This window comes from Oculina patagonica, chromosome 3 (assembly GCF_052425735.1).
Source record: "Oculina patagonica isolate OP01 chromosome 3, crgOcupat, whole genome shotgun sequence".
Classification (NCBI taxonomy): Eukaryota; Metazoa; Cnidaria; class Anthozoa; order Scleractinia; family Oculinidae; genus Oculina; species Oculina patagonica.
Window position 1 is genome coordinate 16,910,826 of NC_135760.1, and position 27,366 is coordinate 16,938,191.

General features: G+C 38.8%; 2 protein-coding genes across 4 annotated transcripts in view; both read left to right on the plus strand.

Annotated features, from left to right (window-relative positions):
- Window positions 1-27,366, plus strand: part of LOC144646971 (uncharacterized) — a 165,333-nt gene that overhangs the window by 102,904 nt on the left and 35,063 nt on the right. The window contains exon 17 of the mRNA XM_078506693.1: window positions 3,685-6,876. Coding sequence (XP_078362819.1) covers window positions 3,685-6,876 — 3,192 coding nt within the window. The remainder of the gene's footprint in view (window positions 1-3,684; window positions 6,877-27,366) is intronic.
- LOC144646975 (uncharacterized) lies at window positions 15,949-24,205 on the plus strand. Of its 3 annotated transcripts, XM_078506698.1 has the most exons (4): window positions 15,949-15,987; window positions 16,058-16,119; window positions 16,653-16,697; window positions 20,338-24,205. In XM_078506698.1, exon 4 carries the CDS (start codon window positions 20,359-20,361, stop codon window positions 23,866-23,868), a length of 3,510 nt encoding a protein of 1,169 aa, XP_078362824.1. In that variant the 5' UTR covers window positions 15,949-15,987; window positions 16,058-16,119; window positions 16,653-16,697; window positions 20,338-20,358; the 3' UTR covers window positions 23,869-24,205. The 3 variants fall into 3 exon arrangements, with proteins under 3 accessions (XP_078362824.1, XP_078362826.1, XP_078362825.1); XM_078506700.1 differs by lacking the exon at window positions 16,653-16,697 and having other exon boundaries at window positions 15,969-15,987; XM_078506699.1 differs by lacking the exon at window positions 15,949-15,987 and having other exon boundaries at window positions 16,059-16,119; window positions 16,665-16,697.

Sequence of the window (27,366 nt, forward strand, 5' to 3'; positions counted from 1 at the left end):
AAAGTGGTCACACATTTGGGCTCCTTGCTTTAAATCACACTTTTATCGACGATATCAATTTCGGCGTTCAGTTACTTGGATATCTAGATCTTTTGGACTCAATTTCTCGCTCAGTAGACATTTTTGGCTTTGCCAGTGTAAAATGCCCATTTCAAATCACGTGATGCTCCCCAGAGAACTTGTTTTTAACTATCTAACACCGAGAGAATTTGTTTGAATTTGAAATAAGTGATTCTCAAGAGTCACACAGTCTGAAATGGGACAACAAACAAACGAAGCCCCAAAGGTCTATTCTCCGTTCTTTGTCTGGAATTTTTAACATACTGACTTGCTTTACTGGAACGTCCTCGCCTTAGTATGCATTGCATATTGGTTATTGTTTATCTTTCGCATGGAAATATCGATTTCCCTAAAATATCTACTATGTGAAACTTTAATCTCAGACCAATATCTGGTGGAAATCCCATGTGGATCCGAGTCTGGGAGGACTGCTGAACGGCCATTTTAAAATGTTAGGGATGGTCCAGAAAAAACTGTATCGAGACACCTTAATTGGTGCAATTTTCATAATATAGCTAATTAAAGGTCAAATGAACCGAAATTTCAAAATGCCATTTTAACAAACCACGCACTAAAACTAACCATTATTTAGTAAAATAGATTATTATTTAGTAAAATTGCTTTCCGAGCCTTAAAGCGCGAATTACAGCAAAAAAAAAAACATTTTCGAAAGTTTAACGAAAACTTTTCTTGAATTACCGCGCACTGATAAGGACGGGATGGAACGAGTTGTGACGTCATAATTTGTGGTTTTGAAGACGACCGCAGACTGATTCCATGTATGTCCAGGATTGAACGCAAGTATCGTTAAATAAGTACTTCATGTTTGACTGTATTATTTGACATCTCAATATTACTTCATATTTGACAGAATTGTGTATGTTTTGGTGAACTTTTATTGATGAGGACACTTTGTGATGCCTGTCGTTAGGAACGTGCATCTCATTAGCGTTAAATCCTGGACATATCTGACCGATTCCGCAGATCGCACTGGTTGCCAAAGTTCGAGACAAAAGAGCGATTTGACAAACCTCGATTCTTACATGCTAATGAGAATCGTTAAATGCCAATGAGAAAGAACAATAGAGATTCCTGATTTCTTTCATACCAGCGTGCATACTACCTACGTCTCACGGAATATGCAAATCGACAGCAAACAAAACTTGAACTTTCTTGAGCTATTTTGAAGCTTTAGCCTTTTTATTTTAAAAAAATGCGCGTCTCTAAAAAACAACCAACAAACAATCAACTGAAAAACGGCCGAAAAGAACGAAATTAACTGCTTTAAACCGTTCTGTTTGAGGTCAGCGGATAACTGCATCCGTGAACGTGCTTCCTGTTGGCTGTGGTCCGTACACACCATACGGCTATCCTTTCACGTAATTAGTTGTCGTCTGAAGAATGACATGTTATTGAGCTACTCTCTGTAGCTGCCTCTAAAATGATTTCCCTTTTCCGTAATCAACATATTTTTATAGAATGCGTTTACGATCCTCAAACTAGAAGGCCAGGGGACTCTCCTCGATCGGGCCAGGCCTTTTACCTATCCGCCATGATTCAACCAACCAGGGTCAAAACTCTGACGGCAGTAGCTCGTGAGATCATCAAAAGGCACAAGTTTCATTTATGTAAAAAAGGAACAAACAAACACGAGATGAAGGCGTTTTGTTGTTAGCTGGTAAATTCAAGTTCTCACAATCAAAGTCCAAAGTCCACTGTTCGGGCGCATGGGTCACGTTATGATTTCAATGAAAGATACAAAAAAATTGTTCTGGAACGGAAACCTCCGATCACCAGAGATTCACAGAAATTAAATCCTGTGATGGACGTTAACACTGACAAAAGCCCCATGTATACAAACGTTGCTCTTTGGACTACATTAAAGAACGACCACCTTACCTGTCATTCAACGAAACAGACGAATTGGTTTCGAAGCTGTCTTAAAGCAAATATGTGACCCTCCACGGGAAAACAGGGAAAAGGTAAACGTACGGGCACGCCAAAATGGCACGCTAAACAATAGGCAGTGTGCAAAATGACACGCCGGCTTCCGAGCAGCGTGTTGGAAGGCACGCCTAATTAAAAATTTTCTTTTGTTAGTACTGGCGCACGATAAAAACAAAGGCGCGTGTCTTATCGAACAATGTTGCGTCTTGAGCACTGTACTGTGCGAAATGGCACGCCAGCGTGTCAAATAGCACGTCCAAGAGAAACATTTAACTTACCGTTCTTTAGTCTTGTAAAACTATCACACGTACAAGCTTTGCCCGGTCGGCGCTCAATAAGCTTAATTCAGTTTAATTGTAGCGGCAGCCGTATAAGACGACTTTCGAAACAAACAAACAAACACACATTGAATCGCACACTTTCGACGAACCGAGCCTTTTAATTGAGTATCAATTTCAAGGTAAACGACAGAAAATAGGAGATTAAACCAGCGAAAGCTTACGTGTCCCAGGTTTGCGTAATAAGCATCCCTCACTTTCGGCAGTGTTCTCGATGTATTGAAGATAAACGTCAATGATTTCAGATAGCATGGGGAGAAGTGTGAAAAGGTGAAGTCATTAACTCTAATGTCGTTAGAAACCGAAGCCAAGATTCTTGTCTACGTTTCACCCGCCGACTGATCCGCCACGTTGAAAAAATAGTCCTTGGTCCCAGAGTTTTGCGGCCCCGCATGGGCTGGTCAGAAAATAAGTCAGGAAACGGGAAAATGACTACTCCTCCCGCCCAAGGCAGATAATCGAGACGGAATTTATAGACTGCGAGCATTATTTCTTTTTTTTTGGAACGAACGCAAAAATAGCGATCGATCGAGCGTGTAGTTCGGGCGGCGTGCTACTAAAAATGGCAAACGATCGAACGCGAATTTCGAGCAGCGAGCTTCGCGATCGATTGTTCTTTAATTTTGCGTTCGTTCCAAAAATTAAAATTTATAACATTTATAACATTCACAATTAAATATCGTGGTTTCGTGCAATCGAAGTTATTTCTACTTTATTTTCGCCTTATGCATAAGCCTCGTACGATCTGAATTTAGCTTACTATTATGCACGTTCTTCGGGTAAGTACGTAAGTTATGCAAGATTGTTTGTCTTAGTATGATTACAAAAAATTGAAAAGCATTTTTTTTTGTCTAGCATGTGTTTCTTTAGATAGCTTCGACCCGTTCGTGCCTAACAAGTTAAACGGATGTAAAAGCTACAAACGAAGGCTGGTTTGGGAAGCGTGTCTTATCGCACGCGTGCGTGACATATCGTACGCGTGTCCTTTCGCATGCGTGTCATGTCGCACGTTAAGCGTGTCAAATAGCACACTGCTCTTAGAAAAAAAGCTTTAGCGTGAGAAACAATAACAACCATGTCATTCTTTGTTTTACTTATTAAATATGCGCATATCCGTGCGATGTGTGAGACGCTTAGCGTGCCGTGCCATAACACGCGTGCCCGTGCGTTCACCTTTTTCCCTGTTTTCCCGTGGAGGGTCACATAAAATAAATGTGATTTCCAACATTTGTTAATCTACCATGTTAATGCATCGCGATAAGAGAAGAGTAAACAGGAAAAGCGAAGCAGAACTTCAATATAAATATAAAGAAAGGTCGTCATTATTTCCTTCTTTCAGGTCGGTGATTTGAAAAGTCTTGGAAATGCTCTTCTAAGTCTCGGTGATTTCAGAAAAGCCATAGACTACTTCGAATTGCATCTTAAAATCGCCAAAGAAGTAGGAGACAAGGCCGGCGAAGGAAGTACCTATGGCAATCTTGGAATTGCTTTTCGTAATCTCGGTGATTTCAGAAAAGCCATAGACTACTACGAATTGCATCTTAAAATCGCCAAAGAAGTAGGAGACAAGGCCGGCGAAGGAAAGGCCTATGGCAATCTTGGAATTGCTTTTTGTAATCTCGGTGAATTCAGAAAAGCCATAGACTACTTGGAATTGCATCTTAAAATCGCCAAAGAAGTAGGAGACAAGGCCGGCGAAGGAAGTGCATATGGCAATCTTGGAAATGCTGTTCTTAGTCTCGGTAATTTCAGAAAAGCCATACACTACTACGAATTGCATCTTAAAATCGCCAAAGAAGTAGGAGACAAGGCCGGCGAAGGACGTGCCTATGGCAATCTTGGAATTGCTTTTCGTAATCTCGGTGATTTCAGAAAAGCCATAGACTACTTGGAATTGGATCTTAAAATCGCCAAAGAAGTAGGAGACAAGGCCGGCGAAGGACAGGCCTATGGCAATCTTGGAATTGCTTTTCGTAATCTCGGTGATTTCAGAAAAGCCATAGACTACTTGGAATTGGATCTTAAAATCGCCAAAGAAGTAGGAGACAAGGCCGGCGAAGGACAGGCCTATGGCAATCTTGGAAATGCTTTTCTAAGTCTCGGTGATTTCAGAAAAGCCATAGACTACTACGAATTGCGTATTAAAATCGCCAAAGAAGTAGGAAACAAGGCTGGCGAAGGAAGTACCTATGGCAATCTCGGAAATGCTCTTCTTGGTCTCGGTGATTTCAAAAAAGCCATAGGCTACTACGAATTGCATCTTAAAATCGCCAAAGAAGTAGGAGACAAGGCTGGCGAAGGAAGTGCCTATGGCAATCTTGGAAATGCTTTTCTAAGTCTCGGTGATTTCAGAAAAGCCATAGACTACTACGAATTGGATCTTAAAATCGCCAAAGAAGTAGGAGACAAGGCCGGCGAAGGAAAGGCCTATGGCAATCTTGGAAATGCTTTTCTAAGTCTCGGTGATTTCAGAAAAGCCATAGACTACTACGAATTGCATCTTAAAATCGCCAAAGAAGTAGGAGACAAGGCCGGCGAAGGAAGTACCTATGGCAATCTTGGAAATGCTTTTAGTAATCTCGGTGATTTCAGAAAAGCCATAGACTACTACGAATTGCATCTTAAAATCACCAAAGAAGTAGGAGACAAGGCCGGCGAAGGAAAGGCCTATGGCAATCTTGGAAATGCTTTTCTAAGTCTCGGTGATTTCAGAAAAGCCATAGACTACTACGAATTGCATCTTAAAATCGCTAAAGAAGTAGGAGACAAGGCCGGCAAAGGAAAAGCTTATGGCAATCTTGGAAATGCTCTTCTAAGTCTCGGTGATTTCAGAAAAGCCAAAGACTACTACGAATTGCGTATTAAAATCGCCAAAGAAGTAGGAGACAAGGCCGGCGAAGGAAAGGCGTATGGCAATCTTGGGAATGCATTTCGTAATCTCGGTGATTTCAGAAAAGCCATAGACTACTACGAATTGCATCTTAAAATCGCCAAAGAAGTAGGAAACAAGGCCGAGGAGGCCGAATCCTATCGCAATCTAGGTCTCAGCTTCGAATCACAAGGTGTTTTATCCAAAGCCTTAGAATATTACGACCGTGGCGTAAGATTATTCAACCATGTGAGAAGCCTTCTTCAAAGTAACGATGAGTGGAAAATTGGCTATAGAAATAAAATTGACAATGCATACACTGGTTTATGGAGAGTACTGCTAAAGCAAGGCAATATGGTTGAAGCTTTGCTTGCTGCTGAGAAAGGACGAGCCCAAGCTCTTTCTGATCTTATGTTATCCCAATTTGGCATTAAAGAAAGTCAGTCCGTGTCACAGGAAGAAGACGAAGAGCAATATCTTCAACTGATACGCTCTATTCCACCAAGTACAGTTTTTCAGGCATTTGACAGTGCTAAGATCCATCTCTGGGTTCTTTCAAAGGAAGGACCTGTTCGTGTAAGAGCGAAAGAAATTGGCGAGACCCATTCTGCATTAAATGATGCCACCGCCTTTTTTCAGTCGTTGATAAAAAATGCATTTAGACAAATTCGCTTTTGCTCTGAGGAAAGATGCGAAAATCGTTCTTTGGATGCATTAAGAGAAAATCGTCACAAAGCGGATGACAATTCCGACAGGGAAAACTCTCAACCCTGCGACCTACAAGAGATTTCTTTGAGCACCTTGTACAATATCTTGTTTCAGCCGATTGCCGATCTGGTTCAAGGTGATGAGCTAATCATTGTCCCACATGGACCACTGTGGCTAGCTCCTTATGCTGCATTGATGGATGCGGATTCTAAATACCTGTGTGAGTTGTTTAGAATCCGGTTGATTCCTTCGTTGACAAGCTTGAAGCTGATTGCCGACTGCCCAGAGGACTACCATAGTAGGAGTGGTGCATTACTTGTGGGCGATCCATGGGTAGAAGAAGTTACCAACAGCAAGGGTGAAAAATTTCTGGATTCTCTTCCGTTCGCAAGAAAGGAGGTAGAAATGATCGGAAAGATTCTCAACGTGGCGGCTCTGATTGGAAAGAAAGCAACGAAACGCGAAGTGTTAAAAGGACTCAGTTCAGTTGCTTTAGTTCATATTGCAGCACATGGTCGCATGGAAACTGGTGAAATTGCTCTAACACCGGACTCACAGCAAGCATCTCGAATCCCAACGAAGGAAGAAGATTACATTTTGAACATGTCAGATGTTCTGAGTGTTAAAGTGCGAGCAAGACTGGTTGTCCTTAGTTGCTGTCACAGCGGTCGAGGAGAGATCAAGGCTGAAGGTGTGGTCGGTATTGCACGTGCCTTTATGGGTGCTGGTGCTCGTTCTGTTCTGGTGTCACTATGGGCAATTGATGACGAAGCTACGCTGGAGTTTATGAGGAGTTTCTACCATCACCTTGTGGAAGGAAGAAGAGCAAGTGAGTCTCTGAACCAGGCCATGAAACATCTCAGGGAATCAGACAAGTACAGCGATGTAAAATACTGGGCCCCTTTTGTACTTATTGGAGATGACGTCACTCTAGACTTTCATCGGAAGAAATGAGTATGTAAAAAATAGTTCATTTCACAATCAAGAGAAACCGTATATTTTCCAAACAACTATGCTACTTATTAATTTTCAATCCCAGCCATACTTGTATGTTCTTTTCTTAAATGAGGAGATCAAAACTTACACTTTTATGCCAAATAGCAACTCACCAAAATTACGTCTGCTGCCTTCTATAATTTCCAGTCCTCCACCCCATCTCAACCATTGCATGTAAAGTTGTGTGAATTTCGAGACATTCAAAGATATTTAAAACAAACACATTTCAAACGAGCAAAAAGGATTTCTGATTAATTATAAAGTTATCTGTTTGTTTTCTCAATAATTGCTCGTTTTTTTAGTAATATGACCCATCCTTCCTGTGACTTCTCTAAAGGTCTCAATTTTACTAGATCCTTTCCCTCAAATATAGCCTTGAAAAGAAACGGGAAATTTACCATTCTTTAAATATGATAAGTATTGATTATTATTAGTTTTTTTTTCTGTTTCAGCTTCCAAAGGAATGTATGACGATGTCAACAAGCTTCCCAGTAAGCAGTAAGAGTGGAAAAGACTGGCACTACATTGAAACCTGCAAGAGTAAAACTAAGTATAAAAGTGACCGTTAAGTGTTTTCAAAACCCGATTTTATCTTTATTGTTCTGACAGCTGTTAACGCCATTGTTGTGTTACTTTAAAGCCGTGTACACAGGTTCGGGGAGATCATTATAGCAGATTGATCTTTCTCAGACCTTCTCGGGAGGTACTTGATTTTTCTACGACTTTAACCATTTGGATAAAATGATTTAAGGCTAGCTTAGTTTAATGATTATTTCTTGATGTATTTTTGCGTTATCCAACTCAACTCACGCTCGAGCTCATGTAGCCTTAACTTTGGGTTAATATATTCAATTTCAGCAAGTTAGGAAAGTAACTTCTTCAGTATTATTATATATGCATATTCCGTGCCTGTTTGCCACAACACATGTCCTTGTTTCTACTATGGTAAAACAATCGACATATTAATTAAGTACTTACAAAAAACCCAGTTAGTTAAAAAAACATGAAGAAACTTCTTTTCCGTCACGCTTTTCAGATTTGGTTACATATATACCCAAAAAAGCAAAAAATTCGCAAAAAATTGCGTTACATCTGATTCCCCCCATATTTGGAGAACAGAGAGGTTATAGATTTAGCCAATCACCTAGCGATTTTGGGCTAAGACACTTCAATGTGCCATACATGACGAATTTTTCATTTTCCACGTTTCGACCGTAAATATGGCGTCCGTGTCTAAGAGAGCGCGAGTCGAGTATGTCGATCCAGAAGACGTTCTAGACATGATTTTGGATGGCGATGAAGATCCCGGTGGTATTTCTAGTGGCTAGGAAAGCGATTTAGATCGCCAGCTCGAAAATCAGAGCGACGAATCAAGGTAAGCGATCAATAAACTTTCGAACACGAGGCTTCCCCAAAGTGACGCAGTTGACCACATGTTCTTGAAATGCGAGGATATGCTCTTGAGCATGCCTTTTTTACGTCTGAATTCTTGCCTATGTCATGAAAGATATCTATAAATTCATATATGGGAGTACACAGCTCAATAATTTTTGAGGAAAACTTCTTTTTGAGCGATATTTTGGTCCAACAAAAGGGGACGCGAAATTCGAGCCGATGCGAAAGTGATGTTGTGTTTCCATGGAGAGATGCGATGCGATGGTTGTATATAAAAAATCATATCTAATTCTAGATTCTATCTTTTTCAGCCAGATTTTCAGGACACTCTCCTGATATGATGAGGAACATTTTTCTTTTTAACAGTTCTGTACAATAACCTATCATCCTGGAAGAATTTTATTTTTTCCACAAATGTCATGAATAATTATACAAATGTATGCTAATTAGGATTTTTTTACTGAAATATTATGGGATGTCATGATGAGATTTTTTTTTTATAAGAAGACCACATTTTCCCCTTTCAATTGAGATATAGTAGTCCACATTGCTGTAAATACCTGTTAAGATATTAAATAAAATGTCCATTGTGGTCAATTTTGTGTTTTTTGTGATTAAGTAGTCTAACTCAAAATTGTATGGATATGAATTGAAGAGACTGCATAAAAAGGTTAGATTTCCAGCAAGATACGAAGCAACAAAATTGCTCTGATCTTTTGTCGTGCTGTTATCCAATTTTTTCTATAATATATCATTTTTCATTGTTTGGATATCGTTAAGGTACCGACCATTAGAAAAGTGATGGGGAGGGTGGGGAAAAAAACAAAAAAAATCTGGCAAAAGGAAAATGCCAAGAAAAAATTCCTGCAAAGGGGAAGGCAAAGAAAAAAATTCATGCAAAAGGAAATTAAGCACTAATGGCAACTGATTTTAGCCATTCTTAAATAATATTGTTTTTTAAATATAATGATCAAAAATGGTCTTTAAGAGTCTGGTCAATAAGTAGGGAGGGGTGGGGTAGGCCGGAGTAGAAAGAGGAAGGGTAATGTAGTTTTGATCTGCACATAGAAAATCCCCAGTGGTATTTATCCGAATAAATTGATAAATTTCTTGACGTGAGCAGTTTAAGATGTATTTCTAGCGATTTCAGAAGGCCCAAATATAAATATTAAAATAAAAATTGGTGGGCTCTCTCCAGCCGCCACTTCTCCAATTCCTCCAGGCCACTCCCCGTCCCGAAACTTACATCAATGAATAACAACATTTTTTGGAATCAAAAAAGAACATTTGTCAAAAACATGGTATAAAGTAACAATGCATGGCATTTGTCTCAAAAAATTATTTGTCTAAAAAACATCTAAAAATAATTCGAGCGGAGGGTTACACCCGAAAAAAAGATTCCCGCACAAGCAATGGGCGTAAAAAAAATTCGTGCAAGCTGAAAATTCCCCTCCCGCCACCCCTTCACTTTTCCAATGGTCCGTCCCTAATTAAGTAGAAAAAAGGGAAAATTCGGAAAAGATTTACACGAGTGTAGAAGTTCAGTGTCTTAAAGATTTTTCCAAACCGTCGTAAAATTATCTTTCACGTTTTCACCTTTTTTCCGACAAAGACAATAGACCAGGTTGTCAAAAGCTTATACTTTTGTATCATGTAGACTCTTGGTTTTAGGCCATCGTTACTTGATTAAAAATATAACACAAACAGCGGTGATAAACATTATGAAATCGCATTTTTATAAACTTGACGTTTCGTATGCTAAGCTACATACATTTTCAAAAGTATAACCGTTAAAATTTTTGGCAACTATTTATATATTTTATGAAAGGGGTCTGGAACCGAGACTGAGACAATTGATCTACAGCAGTAACTTAATATTTACATTTTGGTTAATAAAGTAACAACCTCTCACTGCCGACATTGGCATTTAAAGAAGGTTGTAGCTCATTAATGTATAAGGTCTCTTTAATCTTGCAGTGGAGGTCAGTTTTGCCTGACGCAAGGATTTCAAAATGATCCCATTTGATGTTATGGCCTGTGGTTTTTATGTGATCAGCAATAGCTGATTGATGGTCGCATTTAGTGAGGGCCTTAAAGTGTTCAGTTTTTCTGTCATGCAATCGTCGTTTTGTTTTCCCAATGTAAACATCGTCACAGTCCCAGCAGCTAGCTTTGTAGACGACCTATGATCGTTGAGAACGGTTGAGGCGGTCTTTGTACGGAAAGAAGGATTTGATGCGGCGTGTGTTCTGAAAAATGATCTTGAGGTTGACGAAAGAGTAGAAGTTTTGACATGTAAATATTTTTTACTGAATTAGAGGACGTTTACAACGATTTTATTGTGATGAATCCGTCGTTACGGACTTCCAGTTTTCTTACTTTTTTCCTGGATAAGCAAAAATTGATTATATTGATACGTACAGATGTACTAACCAAAACTTATTAAATGCGAATGCAATATAGCACTAAATTGTTCTGCTATCATACGTCGAATTCGTTGATAGTAACTGTTTTAAGTCTGTTTTTACTTCTTAGTTAAGGATATTGTTTTAGTCATTAATACGAAGACAATTTTGTACCAATAACATAATGGCTTTAGTTCCAATTATTGCAACTCTCCAGTTCTGACTGTCGACTTTCCAGTCCTCGTAAGCAAGTCAGACCTCGTGCCTCGCGTCCAGTCCTCGTACCAGACTAAATTCTACATCAGCAATACAGGGGGACCAGTTATTGAGCTCTCGAGTTGCGAGATTATTTTTAAGCTTGTAAGCAAGATTTGTTTCAAGTAATAAATGCTATTAACGTTGGATTTTGCTTTTCTTGTCTGTTCAGTTACTCAATTGTTAAAGTTTGAAGTAAAATATTCAATGCATCCTGCCAGATCCAGGGGCAGTTAGTCGTGGCTAAGCAAAGTAAATCTGGCAAAAATCGGAGCGACAAAAATGTCCTTGAAACCGGGTTTACCTTGTTTCGCCGCTGGGGTGTTAAATAGATATGAGGCGTTTATTAGAAATAGGCGTTTATTTAACTTTTACTGTAACAATGTCTACAAAACAAACAAGACGCGTAGTTTGCTCGCGGAGTAAGAAAGAAATAAGAGTTTGCGAGTTGGAAACTAATCCAATCTGCGCTAATGGATGTCGTTATAGCGGAGCTTTAGTGCGCCAGCGGAGCACAATGAGTATGGAAATTTGGTAAACCCATGAAGCCAACAGGATATCTGCTGACAGTATCACATGACCATATCGCGGACTTTGATGTACAGCCCTTCAAGATCATGTGTTTATTAAACCTGACCGCTGACCAGGTTATAGTTGTCCATAGAATCGCGGGCTTCGATTGGAGTTGACGATCTATTTCGGCTATGAATCTCTTTTGGGTAGTATACGTTTAATAACTTCAATAACAGTATTTTCAATGAGAGTATTTTCACAAAATTTTAAGAACAAGAAAATAACTGTGGAGCTTCGCTTTTAGGCGGGGTCAACCATGTTCGCATCGTTGGCCTTTTCGATGTCTGAGTCAAGCAAGAAACTAAATAAATTGCGTGATTTTACCGGCTCTACGCGGCGTTTCGTTTCCTTGTTTTTTGAGGCGATTCTTGGGGAGAGGGCGTCTACAAAACACGTGACGTTTATTAGAGGAGAACGTCTAATACGAACTTTACACCTCAGGGGAGGCGTTTATTAGGTCATTTACTCTTTCTGGAAATAGATGGACGGGGGAGGGCTTTTATAGGGTGAGGCTTGTAACGCGAATATTTTTTTTTGCTAGCCAAGACAGATGGACCTATAACCAGAGGAAGGGATATAAACGGTGAGAGGAGTGTGTGTGTGGGCGGGGGCGATTTAACGGTATAAATGTTTCGGAAAGATTACTTCCAAGGGATGGTTAGATGGACAAACCGTAAAATGGAACGATTTGAATCGTTTTTGTATCATGCTAGGGTAAACGTTTTGGCCGGTGTCGCAAAGATTTAATAGCCGATTCAACAAGTTAGATTATCGGCATCTACAAAAAAAATTGAGGATATTCCAAGCTTTCAGGTTTTCTTTCTTTCTTCGGTTGTAGTTTCGTGTGCACTAAGATGTCTGCACTGGATTGAAGAATATAATGTACGCAATAGAACAGTAGAAGTAAACGCGTGGAACCTGCTAACCGTTTGCAAATAGAAAAACAACAGTTACTTGTTTGTAATATACAGCGTAAAGTTAGTGCCATAGTAGGACAGTTTTCCAAGTGTCGAGTTAACACGAAAAATCTCGCGAGTAACGCCTCTATTCCAAGTAATCGCACGCTGCAACATTTTTTTGCGCAATATCGTTTACGAACTGAAGTGAATAAGAAGCAAATTCTATTGTTGTATAGCTCTTTTCCCTGCGATAGCGCTTGCATTGACTGACTAGCACATGGTCACATGACACCTAACAATGATACTGTTTCACACCAAATGTCCATGAGCGGGTAACATTGCGACACCTATGACGTCAGAGGGCAACTGTTACCCTCTTGTCATGGAAATACACACAGAGTGAGGCGCCGAGACTCGATGGTGTCAAGGCCACTGTAGGCCAAGGAAGTGGGGCGAGACTGAAAGTTGAAGTCCTTCCTCATGGCCCCAACCCTTTTGGCTCAACTTACCCTCTTTCCCCTAATCTTATCAAAACTTGTTTGTGGCTTGTTCTCTGCGCAACGTTTTTACGTAATGAGAGCGCGATCACGTCGTTTACCAATTAATGCTGTCCAATTACAACTCTTTATTGCTGTAATTGGACACCTTTGCCACTAGTTCATCATTTAGGTGTACTTTCAAGTAAATGACTTTTCTCACTGTTTCTCTGCTGTTTGTAAAACTGATAAAATGTATGACTGACTGTATTATTAATATTAAGGTATTATTTTCCCCAAATTCCCAACCTTGAAATTTGCTATTGATATGACTGACTATTGATTATAATGGACCTCATGTCACCCAAGTCCAAGAAAAAAATCATGCTCGTAAGTTTTAAAAATCCGCTTTCCACTATGTGGCACAGGCCCGTAGGGAGAGGGGGTGCGATAGGTGCGTCCGCACCCCCGCATGAGCCTTGGAAGTCCGCTCATTGTGAAAAAAATATTAAAATAATTAAATAAAGGGAAATGATATTTCTGTACTTCGACTGTTTCCATTCAATATGGTTCTTTGGGTTGAAGGTCCACCATTTGTAAATTCGTGTGGTATATTTTGGACCAAATTGTGTGATCCAAGGTTGCTTTCAACAATAGTCGAACCGTTCCGAGTTCCATTGATATTCCCAGACGCTACCAAAAAGAGAGGTGATTGGGTACTTGTTGGGCTCGGAAGCACCCAAGAAGGTTGGCATTGGAGCTTGCCACAGTGCTAAAAAACAACAAACCGACTCTAGCTGATTTATGTAATTACCATTTGACACTGAAATGAAGAAACCTTTCTTTTCCTGTCTTCCTTTTATGTACTGCCGTCATTTTTAGCTTAATAAATGAAGGGACGGACCATTATTTTTTTGGAGGTGGGAGAGGGGGAAGAAAAATATTGAAAAAAATTGTTTGCAGGGCCTGGAAAGACAAAATAAATTGTTTGCAAAAGCGATATGTATAACAAAAATAGTAAGAATTTCAAAAAAAAAAATGTTTGCAGAGGTGCATAAACTCACGGTTTGTTTGCTTGAACTTTTTAAAAAAAAAATTTTGCAGTGGAAAATTTTTCATCCCCCCCCCCCCCCTCCAAGAAAATAATGGTCCGTCCCTAAGTGTGTATGATAATGAGAACGTAGTTAAAAAAAGTTATTTTTGTACCACAAGTAAATGTAAGAAGTAAATGTGTTATTTGTAAGTATAACTGACTCAAGTGAGCATTGTAATGATAATTAGATGTAACACTGCATGTGGCGTTTCCGTATATGCCATCGATGTAAGTAATGTAATGTGTTGTGATTAATAAAATATTATTTAAAAAGAAAAAAAAAGCTTAATAAATTGTAAATTACGTTTTTAAGGTTCTATTTCGAAAAAATATGATTTACTTCACTTTCCGCCTTTTTTACGCACGAAATGCTGTCTCAGATAACCTATTTTTCAAACTTCACCGAGGGAAGAATATCCCCAGACCCCCTACGTTATCCGCAAGCACGGAAGTAACTTGCGGAAGAGACAGCAATACATGCAAAATGGCCTAATATCTTCCCGAGTTGTCAAAAATAGTCTTAATACCACCAAAATATTCTAAACCATTTTATATAGTTTGCGTAAAGTTGTAAAAACAACTTCGGCGGCGACCTTGAATTGAAGGAAGTGTAAAGTTAAAAAAATGAAAGAAACAAGTCTATCATCCTTTTGTTTGAACGGATTCATTCGGCCAATCGGGTTAGGACATTCCTGTACCGAATACTGAAAGCAACGTTTGAATTCCAAATAAAAAATTATGTAAAATTACACGTCCTGCAAAAGAATAGCCTGTATTTATCCATTCACGTTGTTGTTTGGCATCGAACGTGCAGGCAGTGTTCAGCTAATTACGCCTTTTGTTCTGCGACGTTCTGATTTAAAATCTGTTTCCGGCGGCTTAATGACGGTAAGTTTGGAAAAAGGCGGTGTTTTCCTCGACAAGCAAATTCAAAATAACAGAATCGTAGGTATATATAAAAAATAAACAAATCTAGTTCGCGGCCATTGTATTTCATCGGCAACGGGAACGTCGTCCAGCAAAAGGTTTTATTAGCAACCACCATTCTTCACGTGCATTTTGGTTTTTAAATTTTTGCATATTTTACAAATCTCATCTGAGAACGAAATAAAATATTCAGTCGATCATTCTATTTCCGAAACAAAAACCAAAAACTTCTGGAATTGAAAAGAACCAATCAGAACAAACAATGTCATTTACATCCGCCTTAAATCTGTCAATCAATGAATCGAAATTTTTACTTCCGTGACCCTTAACTGGCAGAAACCTTCTACCAAATCAAAGATTTTAAAACGACGCCAAAAAATCGTATACCTTATAGACATTTGGGCAAAATAAGCCCATGGATAACAAGTTCAACCTTTCTCCTGTCTGCCGAGTAAGTATTGCTGGCTTGCAACTGACGTCACGGCGGCCATGTTGGGGGACAGGAACAAACCGTTTCCCTCCACTGGGAATTTAACTTTTTTATCATGCAAATGTTGCGAAAATTTATTTTATTGTTTTGACCCCCAACATGGCCGCTTTGTCACGTGGTTGCAAGCCAGCAATGGTGAAATTCAGACAAATAGTTGGAATTCATTGTTCTTGTCGTGTAATCTGATTGGTCAGTTTAGTTTAAATGACCCCGGTAATAGTAGTCGCACTGTAAATAGAAATATCGAGTTCATAATTAGCCTGTGTACAGCTGTCCCGCTCCGCTAAAAAAAAAAAGCGGGACGGCTGTACACAGGTTAGTTCATAATCTAATTGTTAAACATGTATCACACTGAAAAAGATTTTTGTTTTGCGTGTCAGTGTTACGCTTTCGGGGTTACGTGATGTTATTACACCACGTATTCACCCCTTCACGGTGTACTCTCATCGCGGGCTCACCGACAAAGAAGGATGACTGGGAGACTATACAGTACGCTTACATGAAGTACATATATATATACCGAAAGCGGAAGTGATAGCGGAAGCCACTAATGGAGGTACGAAGTGTGTTGCGGTGTTTCAATCCTTTTAGAACTCTTGTCTTATTTTCCTCCTTTTTGTTTTCAGATTTTGGTTACCAAAGGCAAGCAAAGAAGAGCAGTTTATCAGTCGACTGAGCAAAGATACAAGTAAGTGAAAACAATATTCTGCGACGTGCAAATAGATTTGCATTTCGTTCAGGACTGTTCAGTGATCAAGGGCTTGTTTCCTGAAATCAAATCAGTTAATCAAGACGGTCATGAGAACGTCTTTATACTTGTATGCTATCGATTGTTTGTGGGTAACTTGTATATAAAAGGGACAGATTAACTGGGCAGATCTTCTGCATGCTAGCGCTTTGAAATGACTCACAGTCGAGGGAGAATTCCGAATTTCCTGCTTGAACGCTGTTGGAGAAAACTTATGGCCATTTGAGGAATTTTGATGCACTGCAGCCAACAGAAAAGGAACTCTGTTACGTGAAATACTTTAGTAACTTCGCCTCTATTATCCACAAACAGGTTTCCACTATTAACACTGAACAACAGATCAAAACCTGTCCGAAGTCAGTCGGCATATTAAAATGGGAAATAAATTGAAAAAATTTACTTTTAGTTTCGAGACCGTTCTCCAGTTTTACTTTAATAGTCGTTTGCTCAGTTTCTTCTATTTTTTTACATAGTGGTGGTGTAAGGGGGAAACAAGGTAGAAGAAGACAAGTTTTAAGGTACGTAAAGGATGTGTTTTAATCGAATACATTTTCAAAAGTTTGCTCTGTCTCTCTGTCTCTGTCTGTTGCGTGACATTTATGTAACGTCCTAGAACAATTATAACACACATACAGTAAAAACCCGCGAGTAAGGACCTAGGTTTCTTCAGGTCAGCCTAAACAGGTTCTTACATAAATAGTAGTTAACACAAATTAAGGCTATTTAGGTTCTTAATAGGTTCTTATTTTCTGGGAAAAATTTACATTGTTGCTAATAGAACTTTTAGTGATATTCGGCCTATTTGTTTATAAAATTTGCATACCACACAAGCGTTTAAAGGAGAAGTTCACTCCAGAATGGCCATTAATTTTTTTACGCCAATAAAAAGTTTATGCAAAGATATGTTATTCACAAAAATTTCAGCTTCTAACGAGCGCTTAAACCCTACGAAATCCTTTTCTGAAGTAGCCCAAAACTCGACAACTGAACGCCGCCATCTTGGAGCTGTTAATGTATGCGTGACGTCAAAGAGCTCAGCCTGAAGTTGAGCGGGAAAATTTTAATTACTTCAAACTCCTTGTTTCTTTGTAGTGGCTTTTGTTTGTCAAAATGCCTGTTTGTGCAGCTCCATTTTACTAAAACCTCTATTAACTCTGCTTAAACAGAGCTCCAAGAAATACAAAAATAGGTATTTCCGAGTTCATCCTCTTTAAATATTAAAAGAACAATTGCTCAAAAGCGGACACAAATATTTGTGTGTTCCGGCGTTAAATCGGGGCCCGATCGACTCCATTATTTTCTGCAACTTTTTCAGGTTGATCTATTATTACCTATCCTTCGAGACCCTCGATTTTTCTCGTCGTCCCGCTCGACAATCTGTCTCTGTGTCTCCGAGGATGATCATGTTACCAATGTTGCAGTGTTGCATACGGTACGTGCATGTTGCAATCAAGATTTGTGACAAACAGAACATAAACAACCAAAATGTCCATAAACGGCAATGTCGCCAATGTCCTTCGCGGTAATAAACGTCCTCCTCCACTGTTCGCGTCAGTCATGACTACATGAACGCGAACATTGCTGTTTCGTTTTGTTTACAGCATCCATCCTAGTTATTTTACGCCGGACGTTTCCTTGAACATTATAAAAAATTACCAAAGTAGCAGACCGCACCAGTTTGTCGTAGCAGTGCTACTGAAAAGAATATATTTACTTGTTTGCTTGACCACGAATAATCGCCGGGACCTCAATCAAACGCCCCCAGGGTTTATTTAAAAGTTAGCAGTTTTGACCCGGCCGGCGTTTAATCGGGGACCCGCGTTTAATCGAAAAAATACGACGAAGTCAACAACAACAACAGAGAGTTTCTCTGGTTGATTAAAAATCCTCCCTGAAATAAAGTAAAAAAGTGAAATAGATAATCGTAACATTGGTTGGTATTGCGTCTGCCTTTTTCTTTTTTTTGTGGGTATTTTCACTTACGAGACTGTATCTGTGATCTCCTTCGAAGCAGCCTTTCGTATAGTTTTCGGAATATTTATGTCCGCTTTGCCAGGAATTTTTCGTTTCTGCCCATTCTTATAATCCATTCGTAAGAATTTTTTATTTTAGATATTGAAAGACGGTGAATTGAAAGGTTTTTTGTATCTCTTGAAGCTCTGTTTGAGAAACATGGAGCTGCACAAACAGGCATTTTGACAAACAAAACAAAATAAGGAGTTTTGAGTATTCAAACTTCAAGCTGAGCTCTTTGACGTCACGCATACATTACTAGCTCCAAGATGGCGGCTTTCAGTTGTCGAATTTTGGGCTACTTTAGAGAAAGATTTCGTAGGGTTTTAGCGGTCGTTGGAAGCTGAAACTTTGGTGAATAACATATTTTTGTATAAACTTTTTATTGGCGTAAAGAAAATAAATGGCCATGCTGGAGTGAACTTCTCCTTTAAGTAAAGATGAAACACTAATCATTTAAAACATGACATTGTATACATGTACAGTGAAGCCTTGTCATAGCTTATATTCCCAAAAGTAAACATTTTTAATCAATTTGAGAAAATAAGAACCTGTTTTCAAATTTTAGGCTAAATGGGTTCTTATAAAAATAGGGTCGAATTTGCAACTTTTAGCCTAACAGGTTCTTAAATGTTAGGTTCTTACTCGCGGGTTTTTACTGTATAAACAGGTTCGTGTTGTCCGTCTAGTGAAGATTTCTCCAGGTTGTAAAGAACAGCCGATGTTTTAAACAAAAGGCAGCTGAAAGGGGCCACCCACAAAGGAGGCATTAAACTGAAAATCGATATGACACGAGTTGGAGTGTAACGCATATCGCGTGGCGAGTGTTACGCGCGGCACACGAATGTCGCACTGATTATGATACATCTCGCTTCGGTATTTTATTTTCCTCTTTTTCAGCGAAAAACAGTTAACTCAAGCGCCCAGTTTTAAAGTCATTTTATCGAAATATAACTTGATTTTTATTACAACGTTGCCTATTGGTTGTTTAGGGACGGACCATTATTTTCTTGGAGAAGGGGGGGGGGGGGTATGAAAACTTTTCATCTGCAAACCTTTTTTTTTAGTATATGCACCTCAGCAAACCTTTCTTTTTTCGAATATTTTTCATACTCCTCCTCCAAAGAAATAATGGTCCGTTCCTTATTTTATTGCGGTTTTCAGTGATATGCGAACTCTGAAATTTAATCCTCAACTAACGGCTTGCGCTTTTTGCTGCCCTCAATCATCTTAGCGGACCTCTCAGGAAACAAAAGTTCACTTAAACCGGGTCATAAGGTCACGTCTGTCAGTTATGATTGGTAGATTTTGATCCATTTTGTTGTTTTTTTGTTTGTTTTTTCATGATTTGTTGGTTGCCATCATAATTATGATTGACGGCAGCAAAAAAACGCAATCGTTAGTTGGATTTTGAATTTTAGGAATTTCCAGTCCAGGATTCTTGACTTCTAGTTCTTTATGTATGCAGTCGTGATGTTTGTTATAACTTGTGGGAGTATCATGTCAACTGATGCCAGCAAAAAATAACGGAATAAAATTCTTCACCCTTCTGACGCAGGGGGAGAATTTTCTCCCAAATCCTCTATGTCCTCCATTTCAAAAACACGCCTGTTTTAACAATTTTTATTCCTGTTCAAGATTTCGTTGTTATTAAACAGTCAATTAAAGAATCTAATTTCCTTTCTCCCCAGAGCTTTTCGTTTCTCGTGCCAAGATCCAGCTCACTAAGAGACGCGAAAAGGGCCTTTGGGGATAAGAATGCGATCTAGTTATGCATTCTTTTATAGCCAGTTGCAATGCCCCCTACCCTCCAAAAAACTGTTACAAGATAAGTTGAGAATTTTTCCAATAAGGTGTCAGTTTTTGACAGGCAAGGATCCTCAGGCTAAACGGTTATAAAATAGCATCTCCCACTTAATGAGGACATCATAAAGTAAATTTCTATGTAAAAATGTAAAAATATTCCCCCGAAAAACCGGATATCCTTGAAAACACTTGATAAAATTTACACTATTTATACTACGAAGTTATACCTCCCCCTCCAACTTTCGCCACAAACCTAATATATTGTTAGGCTTGTGAAAACGAATCTCGTAAATTAGAACTTAGTTTTTAAGAAGAAATATTTTGTCTGTTTATTTTTAGCTAAACCTTGTTCAATCTACAATGGAGTACTCCCTGGAAGAACTGAATTATTTTCGACTATGTCGAATTGTCATTAACTTAGTACCCGAGGGGCTTAGAAAGATCTTCAAACAGGAATGGGATTTTCTTTACAACACAACTGTGTGCGGGACGTGGCAGGACACAGCACAGAATGGCAGCGACTTCTATCACAAAGAAACCAAAAGAAAAAAGGCAACAATGAATGGTCGCTATCTGAACATCATAAGAAATGGTAATTCGGCCGAATGGGACTGTAGTTGCTTGTTTTCCGCAATTCTCTATTCCAGTAGCATTGGCACCACACTTAGTCCAAAAGTCAAGAAAAATGTCGATGATCTTCGCCAAGTCCGAAATGATATTGCACATATCACTGAGAACACACTCACTGATGCCCAGTTCCAATCTTATGCAGGACGAGTGTTAAAAGCATTCACATTATTCGGTCTACCGATTATTGAGATCGAAGAGGTCAAAAACCAGACAGGTTTTCCAACCGCGGAGGTAGAAGACTTGAAGAAACAAATTGCTGATCTGAAGACCGCGCTTGATCAAACGACATCAGAGTTGGAAGAAACGAAGAACGAGCTACAGAGCACACAAGACGATCTATCTGCTGCAAAAGAAGAAAATAAAGTTCTCACTCAGGAAATAAACTCCAAGGCTGAGCCATTTTGCTCTCTCGCATTTACACCACCGCATGAAATCATCAGACGTAGCACTGACCTTGCAAAGATTACAAAGCGGATGCAAGAACTTTACAATAAAAGTAACATAGCTGTTAGCACTATTTACCTGTCAGGAAATCCCGGATGTGGCAAAAGTCAACTTGCCCGTCAACTTGGAGAGGAATTTTACAATGCGAGGTCACGTGATACTGAAGGTCTGATATTTGTTGCAACTTTGGATGCAGAAACCCTTGAGAGCCTCACTGACTCGTATATCGCCCTTGCTACAAAACTGGGTATTACCGAGTATGTAATTACTGAGATGGAGAAGTCGAAAAGAAAGAAGCCCGAGGAAACCCTTAAGCAGGCCATGTGCATGGTTTCCAAAAAGATTGCCAAGTTCTCCAACTGGCTAATAATCGCCGATAATGTCGTTAACTTGCCGTTGGTCCGAAGGTATTTGCCCCAGACTGCCAGTAAAGAGTGGGGTCACGGTCAGGTGCTGATTACAACTCAAGATAGCAATACAATTCCCTCCAATGCTCCTCACACTTACCATGTGTCGCTCCACGAAGGAATGCAGCGAGAAGATGCAGTAGAGCTGTTGAAACAAGTGTCGGAAATGTCTAATCCAGAGCAAGCAGAGGAAGTTGCTGAAGTTCTTGAGTATCAGCCGCTTGCCTTAGCAGCAGCCGCATTTTTTGTACAAACCGTTGTCAGCGGTGGGTCTCCAAATTACAATTGGACAAACTATCTTGACGAACTACGTGAAGGTAGACGGGAAGCGACTGAAGAGCTTCTTGCAGAACGAAGTGAAGCGTATTCACAAACAATGACGACTGCAGTTGAAATGGCAATTGAAAGAGCCATGGAAACCAGTGACGTCATTCGTCATACCTTCTCCTTTCTTTCGATGTGTGCTTCAGAGTCTATAACTGTGGAAGCAGTTGTAAGCTTTGTCAAAGCTCGCCTAGAGAGCCACATGGCCGAAGTGTTAATAAGGGAAAAGATTTTAAAATCCTCGCTGGTAGTTTCTTTCTGTGAAGAAGATGGAGAGACAAAACATTTGCGGCTCCATAACATTGTTCACGATGTTCTCACAACACTTCCGTTAATTGATCCCGATTCCATACAGAAACTTCAATGCATTGCTACAGGAATAAACATATTTGAACCCAGACTTAAAGAACTTTGCTCGAAAGCAGGATATGGCCATCTTCAACTAAGAAGATTTACAGCTCACAGCGTAGCTTTATGTCGTATTGCTCGTTTCAATAGTAATAACACTGCAGGTCTTGTTCTAAAGAATTTGGCCCTCTTCATTCCTCCTGAAAAAGTTGTTTTGTGGCTCAAGTTTACGGCCGACGCCTGTTTAACAATTTCAGACCTGGGACAAGCTAAACGACTCTCCGAATTAGCTTGTGACTTGCTTCAGCACATAAGCATTGGAACAAAAGGAGATTTTCTAAGATCGCAAGTTTTTTTTACTTGTGGAACTATACTTAGGGAAGTCTGTGATTTCAATGCTGCATTATCTTACCTACAAGACGCACTCGACATCAGGACAAAGTTGTTCGGTGAAGAACATGGCGATGTAGCAGTAAGTTATAACAGCTTTGGCATTGTTAACAATGACATCGGAAAGCACGACCAAGCTAAGGAATTTCACGAAAAGGCACTCAACACCAGAATAAAGTTGTACGGTGAAGAACATGCTGATGTTGCAAAAAGTTATAACAACTTGGGAAATGTTTGCAGCGACATTGGACAGCACGACCAAGCTAAGAAATTTCATGACAAAGCACTGAACATCAGAATAAAGTTGAATGGTGAAGAACATGGTGATGTTGCGGGAAGTTATAACAACTTGGGCGTTGTTTGCAGCGACGTTGGTAAGCACTACCAAGCTAAAGAACTTCACGAGAAGGCACTCAACATCAGAATAAAGTTGTACGGTGAAGAACATGGCGATGTTGCAAAAAGTTATTCCAACTTGGGCGTTGCTTGCAGAGACATTAAACAGTACGACCAAGCTAAGGAATTTCACACAAAGGCACTAAACATTAGAATCAAGCTGTACGGTGAAAATCATGGAGATGTTGCAACAAGTTATGACTACTTAGGCGTTGCTTGCAGAGACATTGAACAGCACAACCAAGCTAAGGAATTTCACGAGAAGGCACTCAACATCAGAATAAAGTTGTATAGTGAAGAACATGGCGATGTTGCAAGAAGTTACAACTACATGGGCAATGTTTGCAGCAACATTGGACAGCACAACCAAGCTAAGGAATTTCACGAGAAGGCACTCAACATCAGAATAACGTTGTATGGTGAAAAACATAGTGATGTTGCAAAAAGTTATAACAATTTGGGCGCAGTTTACGGCGACATTGGACAGTACGTCCAAGCTAGACAACTTCATGAGAAGGCACTCAATATCAGAATAAAGTTGTACGGTGAAGAACATAGTGATATTGCACAAAGTTATAAAAACCTGGCCATCATTTGCAGTGACAACGGACAGTTGAATGAAGCAAAAGAGTTTGACGAAAAGGCACTGTTCATTAGAAGAAAGATTTATGGCGAGGAACACGGTGATGTTGCTGACAGCTATTACAATTTGGCAATCGATTGCCGCAAGATTGGACAGAACGACAAGGCAATAGAATATCACAAGAATGCGCTAAGCATTTGGAAAAGGATTTACGGGGACAATCATGGCCGTGTTGCAGGCAGTTACCACTCCTTGGGAATTATTTACAGAGACATTGGAGAGCACGACCAGGCCACAGAATTCTTTGAGAAGGAACAAATCATAAATAGAAAGATTTGTGGTAATTAAAACGTTAAACTTTTCGGACGCTTTGTCGATAAGAAAACTAAATTATCATTGGAACCTACCATTTTTCAAATGTGACTTTCAGTTGATATGATCTCAACTAAAATACGGTGCTTCAATGATGATAGATGGTTAACATTAGGTTTTTTAGTTTATTTTTTCTAGAAAAAAGCACATTAGGAGAGAACGTAATTATACTTAGTGCTTTTTATCGCAACTTAACGGTAGAACTCAACAATGTAAGGTCTTACACGAACAATACCAAAAACACCCACGTTTTCATTTTAAAACCGAAGTGTAGCACGTAAAAGTAATAAAGAAACAATCTTTGATCAAACCAGTCAAACCTCATGGGTACTTGAAGTAATCTTGACAGTTTTTTTATTTTACTTGCAAAAACCAACCGGTGGAAGCATTTTGACGCGAACGAGGCGAAGAAAATTTTACATTTAATGCGTGGTTGTTCATAAGAAGCAACGTTACATTAAATAAGACAATTTAATTTTGAAAGGTATAGTGAGACAAATATAATTAATTAACCTTTGGTGTCAACGAGTTTTAGGAATTGAATGCGGATACCAATTACTTTGAGCCCGAACGCTCACAATTTAACTAATCACAAAGTAAATTCTGGTATTTAAGGGAAATTGACAATATTTTGAATTCGCCACCACACTTGTCAGGATGTGGGGAACTTGTCAAAGTAAAAGGAAATATATAGAGTAAAAGTTTATCCTCAATACACAAAAAGTGTTTCACCTTTTAAGTGACTTGTTGTCTTGAATTTGGTTTTTAGTTAAGACTCTGTCCCAGTGTTTTCATGTAAGTCATCTTGTTTTTTTATTGGATAAACAGTTACCAACTCAGAATGCTTAAGCGATTTATTTCCTTTTTGGGATGACTTTGAGTTTCTCTTAGTTTCAAAATCTACTCACTAATAGCTGATTCAGTTAAGTGACCAAAAAGAACAGCACTCATTCTATTGCGTTACTGTGTTTAACCCTGTATCTCATTTCCGCTGTCATTTTAGTCAGATTTACTCCAAAAAATATACTCCCCCTACGAAATTAGCCAAAGAATAATACTCCTTTACAATCTTACTTGACACAATAGCACACTTCCGCAGACAAGTTACGACATAGTTACCAAGTGAACAATTAGAAGCTGTGGCCAGTTCTTAATTGTCCCTATTTCCTATATTGCACTTTTATTTTTACAAGGTCTAGCTTACACGAAAAGCCTGTAAGATATTCCGATTAAAATTTCGTTAGAATCATTTTTGTGACATGATCGAAGAATACTGACGGTGTTACGGTAAACAGTCTAAACAAGTAATAATAATACTCAGGGAATTCTCTTACATTTTTCTTAACTTTTCGCGAGTTTAATTATCGCGAATCTTTTACAGTCAAAATTAACGAAAATGAAACTACAAAAGCGTCCTACGCACCAAGCGGAAACCATCTTGCCACAAAACACACAGTAACAGACGAGAAAATTGTAACAACAATATCAGGAAGCGCTCTAAGGATCTATAACTGTGTTTGGATACGTAGTTTACAAATTCGAGCGTTATTAGTATAGTTAACGGAGGGCTAATCGCGCGGCAAATCTCACGTCTCGATAGGTTCCCGTGCCCGGTGTTAAAGTCAGTAAAGCTTACTTAAAATGAAGATGGGAAAGAAAGCCTTTTTTGGAAAGAGACTTAGTAAGAACAGTGCATGTACAGAAACTCAAAAAGTCTATTTATTTCTTTGTTTAATTCATAAGCAACCTTAGCTTTTCAGTCATTTTTTCTTTAATTATATTGTCCTTCTTACTATTAATTTTATTTAAGCATCACTTGAACCATGATCGTTCATTGAGTTTAGTATAGAAGATACTTAAATGACCTGACCTTTAACGTTTTTTTCTTGCGATTGTATTCACGTTGTATTTTTTTCAAAATCTATGAATGCCCAACGGTTTCATTGATTCACAAATTAATCCGGATGTAATGAGAACCGACAAATCTTTATAAAAGTCAGCTAAATAATACATAAGACCATCCCTGGTATATAAGTCTTATAAAGTGCGAAGATGACGAGATTTCTACAATTTGTCGCTATCCTATCTTTCACCGTATTATTGTGCGCGCTATTCGGCGAACGGGGATGAAAAGAAATTGGAATCTCTTAAGGACAAAGACAAAGGAGTTAAGATGTTAAAACATAGACCGTGGTATTCTGGTAAGCGCGACGCTTTTTCTTTACACGAGGTAAGCAAGCAAGGAAATAATAATCCCACTTGAGATACACAGAGAATTTACACACAGTTTTCAAATGGCGAGATTACTGTTACTAGTAGATCGAACGATGAGCAATTTGTTTTTGTCTATTTAGACTTAACTGACGATTCTGTCAGGTCTAAAGAATCCAAAGCCCGTCAAAAAAAACGTTACTCTTCAGATATCACAGCAGTAACTGTGTATTACATGTAACAATTATTTTTAACGACGTTAACTTCATTTTGAAGATTATGAGCTGTATAAAAAAGGGCTTTTGATTGAAACTGAGGTTTTTTACAAAAGATAAAAAAGAAGAACTTTTATTGTCCTGAAAGCGAACAATAAACAAAAGACTATAACATTTTTATAATTGCGAAAAACCGTCAACACAAAAGTTAGACCGCTTAACGTTACAAATTATAACTGTATATAAATTTAAAACATGAAAAGGGGAATCGTGTGATTTAACGCCGTCTGATAATTAAGTTACCGATCTTGCACTTAGCACTCTGTCATATTAAGTGACACCTGTTGAACACGCTAGTCAGCGTTTTAATATAAGTGTTTGCTTAACACATAAAACAGGATCTTATTTTGCATTTAAAATGGTACAAAGGTTGGACTTTTAAGATAATAATTCCCCAATTTACGCGTGAATAGATGAGATATTAACCCAGATGTAAGGTAAATCTACTTCGTTGTTCACTAATACTCAGGTGAATAATTACGAGATTACATGCCTAACAAATGAATAGCCAGAAATACGAGTGAAAATTTCATTCGCCATATACAACAAAGGAATTATTAGATAGTTAGGGAAGCTTCTGTTTGTTTTGAGTGTGAATAGCGAATAGCGAAGGATACTTTTAATTTTCTGTGCGGTAAATATCGGCCTTTATTCACCAACTGACTGAAGTGATTACTGTCTTATTATGCCCGAAAGCTACGATGATCTGAGTACGAGATGACTCGTTCTCTTGGAAACCAATTCAAGTGTACATGCGTCAAATAATAAATCTCTTGAATTCGATTTTTGAATTTTCTTGTAATTGCGTGTGTGCTGTGCACGTAAGAAATTATATAAAAAACACTTTTTTGTTGTTAAAACATGATCTTAGTTTGCATTCAAAATGGCAAGAACTTTTTAGATAATAATTCCCCATGGTGGATGTTTATGAAGTCGGAAAAGGGGATAGGGGATAGAACAATTTCGATTGAATGTCGAAAGTGTAACC

What these genes read in the sequence shown, in the direction of transcription:
- LOC144646975 (XM_078506698.1), top strand. Translation starts at nt 20,359, where the DNA reads ATGGAGTACTCCCTGGAAGAACTGAATTATTTTCGACTATGTCGAATT.